This window comes from Salvia splendens, chromosome 15, assembly GCF_004379255.2.
Source record: "Salvia splendens isolate huo1 chromosome 15, SspV2, whole genome shotgun sequence".
Lineage (NCBI taxonomy): Eukaryota > Viridiplantae > Streptophyta > Magnoliopsida > Lamiales > Lamiaceae > Salvia > Salvia splendens.
Genome location: NC_056046.1, coordinates 5,447,005 through 5,462,750, shown reverse-complemented (window position 1 = coordinate 5,462,750; position 15,746 = coordinate 5,447,005). Strand labels below are relative to the sequence as shown.

Genomic DNA, 15,746 nt, shown 5'->3' with positions numbered 1-15,746 from the left:
AAAAATATATACTATGTAATTTGGGAACGACAAAGATTTTAATGCGAAGTTGATAAAGTAAGTGAGAAATAGAAGAAAAAGTGTTATTAGAGATTGAGATCATCCCATAAAAGAGAGAATATTTTCAAAATGAAAGGGGACTAATTGTGGGACATACCATGTCAATTAATTACTATTCAACCAATTGTTCAAGTATGGACTAATCTTGTAAACTATCTACACTAAGGCCATTTCCAGCCATTTAATACTATTTACTCAAATCATATACACCAAACTTAAAAGCAAAAGAATATTCTATATTCACTTTTTTATATTTTTTCAATCTTACCTACGTATTTATTTTAATTACACATTAGCCCTACAACACTTTATCAATAATTTAATACGATTTACTTGTATTAGATTTTTTTTATTTTGTTATTGTAATTTGTTATTCGTCTTTTATTTTATTTTTATGTCAATGTAACTTTCACTTGTAGAACTACTTTGTGTTCTGTTATATATTTTAATTTATTTACTTATATTTAAAGAATAGCATGCTATATATAATTATAAAGAAAAAATAATTAATAATAATTTATCTAAAATAATTTTTAATTGATTAAAATTAATGATTAATACTCCATGTTAAAATTGAAAAAAAATAAAAATATCATCAATTAAATTAGACCAACTTAAGGAAAATCTAAATATCCTCAATCAAAATTAGACAAACGTAATTTATTTAAAAAATTCAATAGTATCTACTAGTATAAATTAATTAGCCCAATAACCATTACTTGAAGCCCATTTAAATAGGTAATAAATCTATAGATTCTATACTAATCTAAAGTGCTAGTTTAATGAAAAGACTTATTTGCCCTTTTTGGTGGGAAATTGTGAAGGTATTTTGTTTGCCCTTTTGGTCATTTTGAAAAATGACAATCATTGGATAGAAAAAATGCCGCTCCTTTGGAGCAATAGTGGCTTCTCAAATAGTCCAACCGAATGCAAACTTCTTGAAGAATATTTGAAACACTTTTAAATAGATGGACTATAATCTGCATTTTGTGGACTAATTTTGTGATTGCAGTATAGCATGTTTGGTTCTGCTTCGAATCCGGCGACAGCCGGCGGGTGAGGCGATGAGAGAGATGCCGGAAATGAAGGGAAGCAGCGGCGACTAGAAGAGAACCGAGGCGGCAGCAGCAGCGGAAGAGACGGAGGCAGCACCGGCGGTGCATGCACTGCAAGAGCCATCTTGCGACACCATGGTCGGTCAAACAAACAGTTAAGCGGGATGGAAGGAAACCCGACGAGAACTGCGGTGAGCGTGGCGACGTCAATTGGCAGAGAGAGGAAGGTGGCGAGGCAAGGCAAAGAGAGAGAGGTGGCTCCGCTGATTGAGAAAGAGTGTGGAAGGGCGGGAGAGAGATAGAGAAGAGGGAAGCGCGATTGGAAGAGAGATGGACACATTCATTTAATACAAAGTCAAACAATTTATTTAAATAGGTGCCCGATCAAATTGAGACAAACTTTGAGGGACGGAGGGAGTATCATTGATCAATTTTAATACTCCCTTCGTCCTAATTATAAATTTAACATTTTTAGCCGTCATGAAATTTTAATAGTCATTAATTAATTTGTTTAGCAGAAAAGACGAAGGGTATGTGTAATTTTTAAATTGAGAAAGAAAGAGTTCTAGATATTTTAATTCAAGAGACAAAAATTGTTGGTGTATTATTTGAAGAGAAAAAATTATCTTCATCCCATAAAGTTTGTTACATTTTTCTATTTTCATTCATCTCATAAAATGTCATATTTTATTTTTTACTATTTTAATAGTGGACCTCATATTCCACTAATTAATTCTCACTCAAATTTTATTACTCCTTCCATTCCTCATAATAAAATGTGAGTGTGAATGAGTTAGTGGAATGTATGGTCCACTACTAAAAATGGTAAAAGTGAAAGGTGACAAATTTTTTAGAGACAGACGAAAAAGGAAATAGGTGACAAATTTCCATACTTTTCGGGAAGGATGTAGTATATAAAATTAATTAAAAATATGAATTTTGTTAAAAATAAAAAAATTGTATACATATTAAATTCATAATTTTCTCAAATTCAATTTAATTCATATGAATATTAATTTAGTTACAATTTTAATATCATATGATCCCTCCCTCCCTCCATCGTACTGGGTCATAGTATTTCATTTTGGGCAACTTATGATTAAACTATTTAACTCATATTATCTTATAATTACTAAATCATTAGGAAGAATTAACACTTAAAGATAGACTTTTTCTCTCATTTCATCCGCCGCCACCAACACCATACCCTAACTCTTCCCACACCGACGAACACAAACGGCGACACCACGACCCCATCACACTCCCACACGCCGACGACGAAATCCGTGACGCGGTGGATGAAACGGCGACACGGTGTATAAGGAGGCGGTGTGGGCGACTTCGATTTCGTCAAACCCTACGGTAAGTCGGAAGAAACTACCTCACTCGCCGGAATCGGTCGAGAAAGGTAACAAATCTTCACCTTGGTTTAATTAATCGGCAAAAATTCATGAGTTCCACATAGATTCTTCATTTTATGTAATTAAAGTTTTCGATTTCAGTTAACTATTGTTTTTGCCCCTAATTTTAGAAACCAATCCATGATTCGTGTCAACCATAGTCTCCAAAAAGGAAAAAGTTCAAACCCTAGTTAAAAACTGATACAAAAATGGATAAACGTAAAGGGTTTCGGCCTGACCTAGTTCTAAAAGGTATAATTTCCGGATTTCCTTTCACCCTGCTTCATCTGCCCTGCCGGCCTTTGCTCTACCACGCTGCTCCACCGCCCTTCCTCGCCGATCCACCGCGCTGCCTCACCGGTCACTTTCTTTCACTATCCGCTTCTAAACCAGCCCCGCCATCCAGTGGTGTGCTCAGGCGGCATTTTATTGTCTTGGTTGATTTAATATGATATAAACATTCTGATTTTGCGTTTGAGTTGGTACTTATTATATAGATATCGATTCTTCTTTTGAAAGCCATTATCTTTCTATTTTATTGGCAGATATCTTCCCAATAATTTATATTTTTGACAGATTTAACAAAAGTTCACCTGGCTCTAGGCAGTCAGATTCCACTCACCTCAAAATGACCAAAAGGGCAAACAAAATAGCTTCACAATTTCCCGCCAAAAAGGGCAATATTAACTTTCCATCAAACGGGCACTTTAGATTAGTAAATGGTAGATTCTCTATTTGTGGGGACAAATCAAACAAAAAAGGACCACAATGTAAAGATTTTTCATTTTTCTTCTTCTTTGTTTATCTTTTACATTTTCCATACTTGACAGTTGGTTGAATCCGATGAATTATGAAGCTCTTAAATATGCAAAGAAGGTCTGATTTTGATGACTTGATTCTCAATACTTTGATGTTGATGTTGATGTTGATGTTGACGGTGTTGATAGTGATAATGCTAAATCTTTATTTTTAAGTGTGTTTCTCGTTGATAAAATGGAGTTTTTCGTGTCAATTTCTATTAGGTAAGCTGCTGGTGGAAAATTTTATCAGTTGTAGTTAATTAGAGATCCACTGTATTAATGGTTCTTTTACAGCTTACAGCCTGTACTTATGTTAGAAATGCTTCATTAAGAAGTTAAGATTGATTGTGCTGTTCCTGTTTTCAGAGTAATGGTTGTGACGCCTTGAAGAGTTTCAATAAAATTAGAATTAGATACCATCGTTTCCCATAGTAATCCCACTTTATGCACCCTATAATGGAATCTTCGGGATCACTGCCACAATCTCCAATAACATGAAGCATAAAAATGTTAATCTTCTTTTTTTCCATAGCTTATAAGTCTTCTTGGTTTTCTTACCAAAAAGTTATTCTCTTACTTTTGTTACCTCCCGCTATGTCTCTTCACAATATAGTTATGGTAGTCTTGGTTTACCTGTATAACAAAGATGAAATGAATCTTTCTACTGTTGTTTTCAGGTTAATCTAGCTTCAACTTCTACCACTACTGTTTGAATTGTTTATGGAGAAACAGAGTAGTAACCTTGCAACTCAATTGATTGAAGGTTTGTGTAGTTTTCTGCGCAAATGTATTTGTGCAATTCTTTCTGCTGGTTCTCTTCCAAGGCATGTGGCATTTATCATGGATGGAAATCGAAGATATGCCAAGAAGGAAGGCTTACTTGAAGGACATGGGCATAGGGTTGGATTCACAGCTCTTATGAATATGTTGAAGTATTGCTATGAGATGAATGTCAAGTATGTTACTGTGTATGCTTTCAGCATTGAAAACTTCAAACGACGTCCAGAAGAAGTCCAATCCACTATGCAGTTGATACAGGAAAAGATTGAATCATTGCTTGAGAAAGAGAGTATTGTCAACCAGTATGGAGTGAGAGTGCACTTCATTGGAAACCTTAAACTTTTGAGCAAACCCGTCAGGCTCGCTGCTGAAAGAGCTATGAATGCCACTGCACATAATTCGACGGCCACGCTTGCAATATGCATTGCCTACACATCAACAGATGAAATAACAAATTCTGTCGAAGAAGCATGTAAAGTAAAAATGGATGAACTAGGAGGGAATGAAACTGACAGCAAGGAGCCTCATATTGATGTGGCAGATGTCGAGAAACATATGTATATGGCAGTTGCACCTGATCCAGATATTATAATCCGCTCGTCCGGTGAGACTCGACTAAGCAATTTCCTCCTGTGGCAGAGTGCATCTTCCCTTCTTTACTCCCCAAGGGCGCTTTGGCCAGAGATTGGGTTTTACCATTTGGTCCGAGCAATCTTGGACTTCCAAAGGAATGTCACTTCTTTGGAAACTAAGCTGAAACAGAGTTAGATTCGCCAGTTTCTGCACTTTCAACTGCTAATCCACTGACGTTTCCCCATGATGATGAAAGAAGTTAAATTGGTTTGGCTTGAACCCGAATCTTGTTGTACAATTACGTTGTTGTTAATTGTTATGATGCTAGTGTATTTTTCTCTAATCTAAAAAAGAAAAAAGATTCCACCTAATTGTTGTTTAAATTGGGGGTTTGGTGTTTAATGCTGTAAATATGTTCTTGCTCGATATTACATGTTCTTTCTTTTATTCTGATTTTCCCTTCTCTTCTTTTAAGAATGCTATCTTGTATATATCTTGACTGAGTTGACGGGAATCTCATCCATGGTTTTTACTCGACCATGTGACGCAACTACACTCTTGGCATATAATCTTCGTAATCTTGGTTTCAAGGCTATTCCAATTAATGGCCACATGACACGGGTAATATTTTAGATAGTTCAAAACTACTTATAATACTTATTACTCATCCAATCATATCTAATCATCCATTTTTCTGCGATGCTACTTTTCTCTAGTCAAAAAGGCCTGGAGCCTTAAATAAGTTCAAGGCTGGAGAATGCAACATTCTTATCTGCACTGATGTTGCTAGCAGAGGACTGGATATTCCATCAGTGGATGTGGTTATCAACTATGTTATCCCCACAAACTCAAAGGTTAACTTTTGCTTTCCAATCAGTAGTTATGTCTTGTTAATAAGGCTGCTACTATTTTTCTACCATATTCTAATGTACATATCTTTCTTTTCCTCATTTTCCATCTCTTGACTTTGATTTTGAGCAAAACCTTGGTGGTGAAATATGGAGAATATTTGTTGACGATAAGGTCAACTTTGGCTGATGCATGTATTTTAATAAGAAAAAGAATAATAATAGATATTGTTTGCTTGTTGTATGATGGCTGCAGGATTACATACATCGGGTAGGAAGAACTGCTCATGCTGGACGGTCAGGGTTTGCGGTATCAATTGAGAGTCAATATGAGGTGGAATGGTACATTCAAATAGAGAAGCTTATAGGTAAGGATCAGTTTCCATATATGTGGTACAAGTGTGGACCAATAATATCTTGCTATAACATATGTCTGCATCAGGTAAAAAACTGCCAGAGTACCCTGTCGTGCGGGAAGAGGTTTTGTTACTATTGGAGCGTGTTGCAGAGGCGAAAAGAATATCTCAAATGGTACTATATGCTTTCCTGAAACATGTCAAATTTTAGTCCTAGGTTTCTTGTCAAATCCAGTATATAGAAACAGAGTTTCTGCTTGACTGCATGTTGTTTTCTTGATATGATGATACATTGCACCTCTCCATTATAGGGGACAAGCCAGTATTATCTGTCATAGCATTTACATCATATCATATCAAAGTAGAATTTCACGGAGGATACAAACCAAAGGATGTACATAACTCACTAGCACATTTTCTATGTTTTCGCAAATGCTCCATAAGAATTGCTTTTTGTGTCGTAGTTCGTCGAAAACCATAGCATATGTTATTCGTCATCAGCTATTCAAAATTCCATCTTTAAACATGAGGGTGATTGATTAGGCCTTGTATGTCATTATGAGTTTTGGCCTTTTGCTACAGTGTAATGTGAATTTTGTAATGTTCGTGATTTGGTATCCGGTGATTGCGCAGAAAATGAAGGAAGCTGGGGGCAATAAGCGGAGAAGAGGAGGTGATGAGGGCGAAGAAGACATGAGCAAATACTTGAATCAAAATAAAGGAAAATCACGAGGTAATAAAGGAAAACCAGCAAAGAAAAGGATAAGATGATAGAAGAATTTGTTTTAAATTTTGGCCTATCCCATTGGTATAGTTAGATATATACTAGTTAATGCCAATTTTGCATTTCTGAGTGCGTACCGCTAGGAAATTAATGCGACTCTGCTCGTGATGTTTTCTTTTTAAATTAATTTTGGTTATGACCAAAATTGTTTAGGATCACTATGTAAGTATGTTCATAATTACTCATGAATATGCACATTGATTTATATAGAAGTGAGAGAAAGATAAAGAAAAACACCAAAATGCAGAAAGCGCAGCGCACCGTCGACGCTTACGCATCCCTTTTTTATCATTCTCTTCCACTTGTCAACCCATGCGATGCAACTAATGACCTATCTTCCATTTTTGTCGTTTCTTCCACCCCATCATATTTTTATATGGAACACGCAGAGCTACGACAACATATTCAAATGCTGATTCAGTAAATTTTATAACGAGCGAATCTCAACAAGATTCTACCATCGTCTCGATTATTTACCAGAAATATTTTATTACGTAAATTGGAATATATTAAAATCCCAAGGTGTGATTCTATTTGTAGCTACTGAAAGGATTAATTACGACTGTAGTCTTGTTTTGATTTCGTAGTAAGTTCAATCCAAAGCAGTTGCAGTTTTAAGAGAGAGATATGAGAGTTGCAGCGCAGAATACGGTGTCGTATTGCGTGGAGGAGGAGGAGGAGAAAGCATGCATCGGTTGGGTGGAGAAATACTTCAAAGACTGCCTCTGCAATACCAGCGACCAGATTTCATTCGGCTTCGGACTCATTAGCCTCCTCTGCTGGGGAGTCGCTGAAATCCCCCAAATCATCACCAATTTCAGAACCAAATCCGGCCATGGCATCTCCATCTTCTTCCTCCTCACTTGGGTCCTAGGGTCTCACTCTCTCCCCCTAACCTCACCATTACCATTACACACATTTTTTGTAACCAATTTTGTTGAATTTGCAGCGACATATTCAATCTAATGGGCTGCCTTCTCGAACCTGCGACGGTGAGTCCTAACCTAATCATTCTTCAACTCAATTTATTCTGCATTTCTCATTTCCTGCAGTTACCAACCCAGTTCTACACCGCGGCGGTAAGTCCCCAACTCCGTTAATTAGCGCCGTCAGAAACCATTTCCCGTTTAATTATTTTTATTTTTTATTCATCATCAGCTCTACACAGTGAGCACCGTGGTTTTAGTTATACAGAGCTTCGGTGGCGAAATGTAAAACCGCCCAAAGAATCACACCAAGAGGTTTAATTTTGATTCTTTTCTGCATTAGTATCAATAATTGGTGTGAAATTGAGTTAAGGGTTTGAAATGAATGTATAGGTAGATGAAGTGCTGAAGAAGCCTCTAAGGCCAACACCACAAACTGATTCCCCCATTCCAATACCAACTCGTGGCGAAGCCTATTACTACGCGTGAAGCCTAATCGAATTCTCATTCGTTTATTTGAGAATGGATGAATTTGTTTGGTGATATGGAATGTGTGTTGTGCAGGTCTGCAAGATCAATGGCTGCGAGCACAACTCCGCCTATACGTATGAGTTCTTATCTTTGGCCCATCAAGAGTGGTCCTTCGGCTGTCGGAATCTCTAACAATTCCTCACCAGACAACGAAGATCATCCCATTCCTTCGAGGAATGGTGTCACAAAACCTAAGCCAATTCCAAGATCTGTGAGTCTCATACAAAGTTTGTTTGTCATATGCTTGAACAGTCTTAATTTATTAAGATGCCTCGTCTTTTTCTCAGGCGGGATTTGGAGCATTTTTGGCTACATCCATCAGTATGCCACGAGAAACAAACGCTTGGTGCAAGTGTATCTTGGATGGAATGGGAGAAAAATGTTGCAACTGGGACTAAATCAAGTTAGATATGAACCAAATCAAGTTAATGAAATTATTGAACTTATATGTAATGATGTAGCTTATGGTTAGGCCTTGTTTTCGTGACAGGAAGACGGATCAGAGAGCGTTTTTGGTCAGTGGTTAGGATGGATGATGGCTGCCATTTACATGGGTGGAAGGCTTCCTCAAATATGGTTGAATGTAAGTAACAAATCCTTATGTTGCACATCATTTTTCAGATCAAAATCCTCATCTAATGTGTTTGCTTTGCAATGAATACGATCACAGATTAAACGAGGGAGCGTTGAGGTAATTCTTTGTGAAACTGATTACCATCAACTCATCAAATATAGTGAAGATTGTGGATGATTAATAGAGTAACTCCATGATCTTGCAAATTGTGTAGGGATTGAATCCTCTCATGTTTACCTTTGCACTTGCGCCTAATGCTACTTATGTAGCCAGGTACGGGGTAATTACATGTTTCATACAAAATGTTTTACCTTTGTTTCAATTTAGTACAAAAAGTATTAAGTTTACATATTTCGTTACATTAGTGTACCAAAATAATACATTCCGTTAAGTCCCTACTAACACCGTTACTTCCAATTACATCATACATACAAAAAGTTTTATAAATGTTTCAAATTTGTACAAAAAGTTTTAAATTAAAACTTTCCATTAATTATTTCAAACACATTTATTTTTATTACTCACAAAAATGAAAAACACGTAGAAAAAAAATCACCACTTTTCACTATCAAATTAGCGAATTGCATTTTATTGTCGAAGCTTTCTCATGTAACAATGGAGAATACAACTAAAAAGATATTCAATCTTTTTTGTAAAAATTAAATATTAACTTATTGATTGTTTGAAGCTCATCAGATTAGTCATTTTGTAAATATGAAATATGGACTTATTTTATACTGTGTTCTATAAAGAATATAATAAAAAAATAAAGAATGTTGGGAAACATAATTTTTTTAAACCACGATTAATTGCTGGAAGAATTGATATTGACTGTTTTTTTAGAGTGATAATTGTATTAAATCTCTAATTATTCTTTTATTATGATGATAAGTTGGATAAATTATAAACTAACTAACATTATTTAAAATATTTAACAGAATGTATTAATTTAAAACACTAATGTAACTTTTTGTATAAATATATAAACTTAATACTTTTTGTACTAAATTGAAACAAAGGTAAAATATTTTATATGAAATATGTAATTACCCCACCAAGCACACTATACATTAATCCCTCCAAAATCAAAGATTAACGGAAGCTAATAGAGCCCTCTAATATTTGATGCGGCTTCCTTGTGAGATCAACTGCCTGGGACAAAATTAGAGCTAACTTTCCCCGGATGCCTCCGTCTGTGTACTGCTCGACTTAATCATATCCTATTTCACTGAAATATTATGAGTTTTGTATTAAGATCATGTGTTCAAATCTGATGGTTGAGGTGAGGCATAGAATGTGATTAGTGAACTGAATCAGAGGAACCTTAACTTGTTTCAACAGATAATAATGCAGTATGTTTACTACAAATATTATAGGAAGGAAAGGCGTTGCAGAGGAGAAGACTATACTGAAGCCACAAAATGAGGCAATGCATTTGTTGTTATGTTAATTAGAAGTTTTGACGAGATTCCTTTTTGTTCGAAAAAATAAGAGAAAAATCAAGCAACATTTGTTGTATAATCTCTAATTAGGCCCAACCCATCTTACTCCAACTCCGAGGCCCACATTACTACATTGGGACTATGATACAATCACTTTCTTTTTTACAAATTGATTCCTACAAAAATGATGAAAATTAGTACTATTCCTTATTAAATAGGAGTATAGTTAGATCTACTGATTTGATTTTTGTTTTGTTTATACATCATCTTGTACACGGTTCTCTGTTACTATTTATAAATCTTACAATTATATATTTACGTCAAATAGTATTTACAATACATAAACATAATGGAACATGGAGAAAAAAATGAAGAAATCAATGCCTCATGTCATGTGTATATCTCTTTATTGTTTGACCACCGTTTATGATTATTTCCCATGTCACCACTGAGAGAAGTTTTTGGGGTTATGTTCGAAAATTAACAAATTCAACTCATCAATGTCATGGAAATAGTGTTGTAGTTTAGTTGTCATCTACCCTTTATTTATTTTTCTCTTTAATTACGTACATTGTTCGTTCGGCTGTGAAATTTTGGCTCCACCACCTATAAATCTCATTCAAACACATAATATAATTACACATATCCAAAATCATGTATTGAAGTTCTTCATAGATATTCGAATCGATTTTGAAATGTATGTACTATTACTATTATACTTATAACTACGTCGGTTTGACTTATTCTCATACCATACATTTTCTTTTAATGGGGAGGTGAGTTCCACGTCTGGATTGACGAGTCCAACTAGCAAGTATTGGACGATATATTTTTCGGTTTTTGTTTGAAAACATGAAAGTTGAAAATCGAGAAAAAATGCGTAACATTAGGAATTTGAAGAAAGTTCATTTTAGAAGATTTATTAAATTTTTTTAGATAATGCTTATGACTTTTTGGGCCCACAAAATTTATTAAATTTATAGGAAAAAAGTGAAATTAGATTAAATACGGTTTTAACGTGAAATTAATTGAAGTTAGCGATGCGAGGAATATAAGCCATGGGGGTTGCGTGTGAACATGGAATTGGTGCCTCATTTAGTGGTGGTTTTGTGAGCCATGTGTGGTTTGAGCCCACATTCACTTAAACATCATTTTTCAAAGGAAAAATATTATTTGAATAGTATCTTATTTAATAATTTCCCTTTCGATTTACTATAACACAACAAAATCCCACATGCCTTTCAATCAATCTCACCGTCACTCATCAATGATGGGAACTCCTTTAGGGCCACTTGCGTATTAATTTTGATAATACTTTTGCATTGTAATTAAAGCATAGTTTATTAATGGCTTCGATTTCGACCCCTTTTTCATACTTCGACTCTTAGTCTCTTTCACTGAGTTTCATCTCAAATAATACTTCTTTCCTCCCACCGTAATAAAGTATTGCTTGGATAATAAAGTAGGAGACATAATAAAGTAGAAGAGTGCGAGAATAAGGTAAAAGGGTTTAGTTGTGTTATATTTTGCCAAAAAAAAATAAAATGTTCACTTTAGATAATTAGATGTCCCAAAAATAAAGACGGGTCACTTATAGTGGGATGGAATATTATTATTGTAACGCTTCACTTATTACGATGACTCATAAATGGAGTTTTATTATTTACGTAAAGAAATAAATGAATATTGAGTATGCATACTATTATTACAGTTGACATATATTACTATCAATTAGAACTAATACTGGTTAAATTAACTGGTTTTAATCTAATACTACAATCCTATCAGAAATTTTTGAAAAAAAGTGAATAACAGACAACAAATATTCTTCTTTGTCCTTTTTCCTTTTTACCCTAAATTTATTCGCTCCTCACCATGCTACCGACAATTAATTTACACCAAATATGAAACCATGAAAGAAGGGGTTTATGATGATTGACAGGTAAAAAGGTAATCCAATTTGGTCAAAACTTTTTAAAAAGAATTGCCGCACATAATCAAACACTAAACAACCCTCATGCTTTAAAGTAGAACCACAAATGCCTTATTTAATTCCATTATTTTACCTTTCTACTATACTAGTACCACTACTAGTCAATATATTCTTCAAACCCCAATCAAATACGTTTTCCATTCCCTCCCTATTTATTTCAATTCTATGACATTCATTGCAAAAATGCCAAGTACGTACATATTTTGTTGGAATCCTATTTATGAATCCAACATGCATTAACAGTGTAATGCTTTAATTCTTTCTAGCTAATTAAATTTGCTGATAACTACTTAAGTGTCCTATTCTTTTACAAGATTTATTAAGTATATAAAAATGAAAATTTATTGTTATGTAAATAATGATTCCCAATTAACATTTTATACATTAAAACAAAACACCTGAGAATAAATTACTCAAAGCTAGAAAAAAACAGTTGAAAATAGGATAGTAGATCCCAAGTGTTTTATTTTAGTTACATCATAGGAGAAATTTCACCACCAAATCTTCCCATTTGTGTTACATTTGATTTGATGTGACAAGAAATTTGTAGCTACAAACACATAGTATGTCTTCCCATGCATAAAGAAGTCGAATATATGTATTTATTCTACTTGAGTTTAGTAAGACTGTAAAAATTGTGAATAGACTATAGTAAGTATGATGTACAAACAAAACAATTCTCACTCACCTCATTTATCTTTGCATCATATCCATCTCCTAACCGCCCTATACTACTCTCACAATTCACATACAACAGAGCAGGATCTCAACCTCTCAAGATCTCACATCTCTCTTGCATCCCTCAAAATCCTAAGAAAAAAAAAATTGGATTATTAGCATAATATAATTGTTTAAAAAAATAAAGAGTTTAATTAATTACTCCATACCTTAAGATTCAAGAATATACGGAGTGCGTAGCAAATCGTAAGGCGCCCAAAGGGCATCAAGAGGGCAAGGGCGGTTGGCGTCGAGGCGGGCCCACGGCTTGCCCTTCCCGCTCCAGTGCAGCAGGCTGACTGGGCCGGGGTGCAGGTCCCGGCACAGGCCTCGGAAGTTGTCTCCCCCGAGGCCGTGCTGGTTCCAGCGGTGATCCACGGGGGCGATGTTTCCGGCGAAGACGAGGAGGAAGGGGGGGAGGGAGCCGAGCTCGTAGATCCTGATCCGCTTCTGGAGCTCCATCCATTCGACGATTTTGGTGGTGTAGCCGCCGTGTCTCCAGCGGCGGAGGTCGATGACCATGACGCCGGTGTTGAAGTAGCAGGGGCGGCGGTTGGCGAAGGTGAGGGAGAGGGAGGGGTTGGACCAGAAGGTGGGGGTGAAGTAGGAGGTGAAGTTGGCGTTGCAGTATTCGGGGGCGGCGAGGACGGCGGAGTTGGGGAGAGGGGTGGCGGCGAGCTTGGCGATGTCGTCGACGAGGACGAGGTCGGAGTCGAGGTAGACGATTTTGGTGAGGGAGGAGGGGAGGAGGTCGGCGAGGTAGTTGCGGGCGTAGTTGAGGGGGCAGTCGAGGGCGGCGCGGATGGAGGTGGAGATGAGGCCGGCGGCGGAGGAGGAGTCGAAGGGGTGTATTTGGAAGTGGAGGTAGGGGAAGGTGGAGGAGAGGGTGGAGCGGAGGTCGGGGGAGGAGGAGGAGACGAAGTGGAAGGCGATGTTTTCGGGGCAGGAGGAGTGTTGGAGGACGGAGAGGATGGCCGCGATGGAGCCACGGAGGTAGGCGGCGTCGAGAGTCATGGCCACGTGGATCGCATTGGGGTCGGAGGGGGAAGGGGAGAGGCTGGGGCAGCTCGCCGAGTTGTAGAATTTGGGGGCTTCCCGGAAGCGAGGGACGGCGGCGGCATTTGTTGGTGGTGTGATGAAGATGAAGATGGAGATGGAGATGGAGATGGAGATGAAGAGGATTGGTATCAAGAATGTGGATAGTGTAGCACTTGGTAGCATTGCTTTGGTGAAATGAGATTTTTCATATGAGAAGTAATCAGATCAGGGCCCCTTTCGCTCTACATATGGAAATTGTCTCTCACTCTCGCCTCTACTAATATATTTGCGTCAACTAAATGGTCTTATTTAAATTTATGAGGAGCATCATGGTTAGTGGTAAATCATGTGAGTTAGGTTATCGGGCTAATTTGATACGATCTAACTTAATAAAGTCTAATTTGAACTTATCTGTTGAGAAAATTCTTGACTTAAACTCGTTAAAGACATGCTATAATATGAGATGACACGACACGGTACGATGACAGCACGGTAATGGCTTAAACCTAATTTACACGATTAGAATCTGATATTGCACGATCAAATTACTTGATAAAACCTGATTTGCACGATTATATTGTATTACGTGACAAAAACTTAATTTACATGATATGTACTACCTGATATACATCTGATTTACACGAATATATAGAGAATAGTAATATAAAAGTAAGTAAATTTTTAAAGAAAAGGATAAAAATAATAATATTATCTACATTAGAGTTATCTAATCCCAACTCAATATTATCTTCTCTCTAACAAGTAACATAATAAGAATGAGAAATTTAGGGTGAGATTATCGTGTTGTGTTAAATTTTCAGCCCAATATTATAACATTTGCCTCTTCATTTTATACTTTCTTTTTAGTAACTATACAAGGTCAATTCATTTCTACTAGGATATATGGAAAATAGTAAATAAATAGACAAATCCAATGTAAGATTCTGGATTGATACCTTAATTACCACTTTAACATCATCAACGTCCTATGAAACACTTGAAACAAAAATATGATAAAAAAAAGTTAGTAAAATTGGAGGTTGAAACATGATGAGTCGGATAATTAAGGGGATTCCATAATTAAGTGGCTGTGAATGCGTAAATCTAGCGAGAGAAGTAGGGAGCTCGTGGGCGGGGCCCATGCCCACCTCATCTTGAATTCAAAGTTAGCGCCTTTTATCAAAGATGATGAGATATTGAGATGAGCTATCCACATCTCTCTTTTCTCAAACTCTTTTTTTTTTTTAAACGAAACACAACTTAATTGGACCAAGTGGAGACTTTTTCTATTTTTTATTTATTTACATCCAAATCTAGCAAAATAATTTTAATTCTAAGAAGACGTGAGTTATAATTAATGTGTGTTAGTTATATGTGAAAAATAAAGACCCCTGAACAAAAACGTAGATAGTCCACCGACATAGGAAGGTAGATTGGATTGCTGCAAATCCAAGCATACAAGAAGAAACGAAATTAAATAGGGACTGTTGCTGATATTCGTATCAACAATAAATGCAGCAAGACCTAACTAGCTGCTGAATAGTTAACTATAGCATTCAAATCCCAACATTTTCAAATCTCACTTTATTTTATTTTTTTTGCTTTCTTCCTCTCCAAATATTTGATCCACAATCTACGCTACACCTTATTACCTCATTAATTCTTACCTTTTATCAGATGCTTCGAGTCTTCGTCGTGGGCCATTTCTGCCTCGTCTAAATCTCCATTTCATTAATTATTACTCTTTTTCTTGCAATAAATTTGACTTATAGTGGAGCTAGAAATTAGATCAAGCTAGCGACATATCATCATTTTCCCTTTATATATGGTTGTGCACTATGTAGCACTCAACTCCCATTTCACTTATTT

The 15,746-nt window shown here is 36.2% G+C and overlaps 2 protein-coding genes and 1 pseudogene across 4 annotated transcripts; 2 read left to right on the top strand and 1 right to left on the bottom strand.

Moving 5' to 3' along the window:
* The first annotated feature begins 2,252 nt into the window (after positions 1-2,252).
* LOC121767721 (dehydrodolichyl diphosphate synthase CPT3-like) lies at positions 2,253-5,284 on the top strand. Of its 3 annotated transcripts, XR_006043187.1 has the most exons (3): positions 2,253-2,523; positions 3,993-4,935; positions 5,144-5,284. XR_006043187.1 is itself a non-coding variant. In XM_042164043.1 (2 exons), the coding sequence occupies exon 2, from the start codon at positions 4,036-4,038 to the stop codon at positions 4,861-4,863; it is 828 nt and encodes a 275-aa protein (XP_042019977.1). In that variant the 5' UTR covers positions 2,253-2,477; positions 3,993-4,035; the 3' UTR covers positions 4,864-5,039. The 3 variants fall into 3 exon arrangements, 2 of the variants coding, with proteins under 2 accessions (XP_042019977.1, XP_042019976.1); XM_042164043.1 differs by lacking the exon at positions 5,144-5,284 and having other exon boundaries at positions 2,253-2,477; positions 3,993-5,039; XM_042164042.1 differs by lacking the exon at positions 5,144-5,284 and having other exon boundaries at positions 3,993-5,039.
* On the top strand, positions 5,156-10,326 carry LOC121767718 (annotated as a pseudogene).
* Positions 10,327-12,702: 2,376 nt separating this feature from the next.
* Positions 12,703-14,167, bottom strand: LOC121767720 (probable galacturonosyltransferase-like 1). The gene is made up of 2 exons (XM_042164041.1): positions 13,010-14,167; positions 12,703-12,932 (listed from the first exon to the last, which is right to left on the bottom strand). The coding sequence occupies exon 1, from the start codon at positions 14,058-14,060 to the stop codon at positions 13,011-13,013; it is 1,050 nt and encodes a 349-aa protein (XP_042019975.1). The 5' UTR covers positions 14,061-14,167; the 3' UTR covers positions 12,703-12,932; position 13,010.
* Between the last annotated feature and the right edge of the window lie 1,579 nt (positions 14,168-15,746).

Bases quoted from the DNA above. Each gene is read 5' to 3' on its own strand.
- LOC121767721 (XM_042164043.1), top strand. From the start codon at position 4,036: ATGGAGAAACAGAGTAGTAACCTTGCAACTCAATTGATTGAAGGTTTG.
- LOC121767720 (XM_042164041.1), bottom strand. From the start codon at position 14,060: ATGCTACCAAGTGCTACACTATCCACATTCTTGATACCAATCCTCTTC.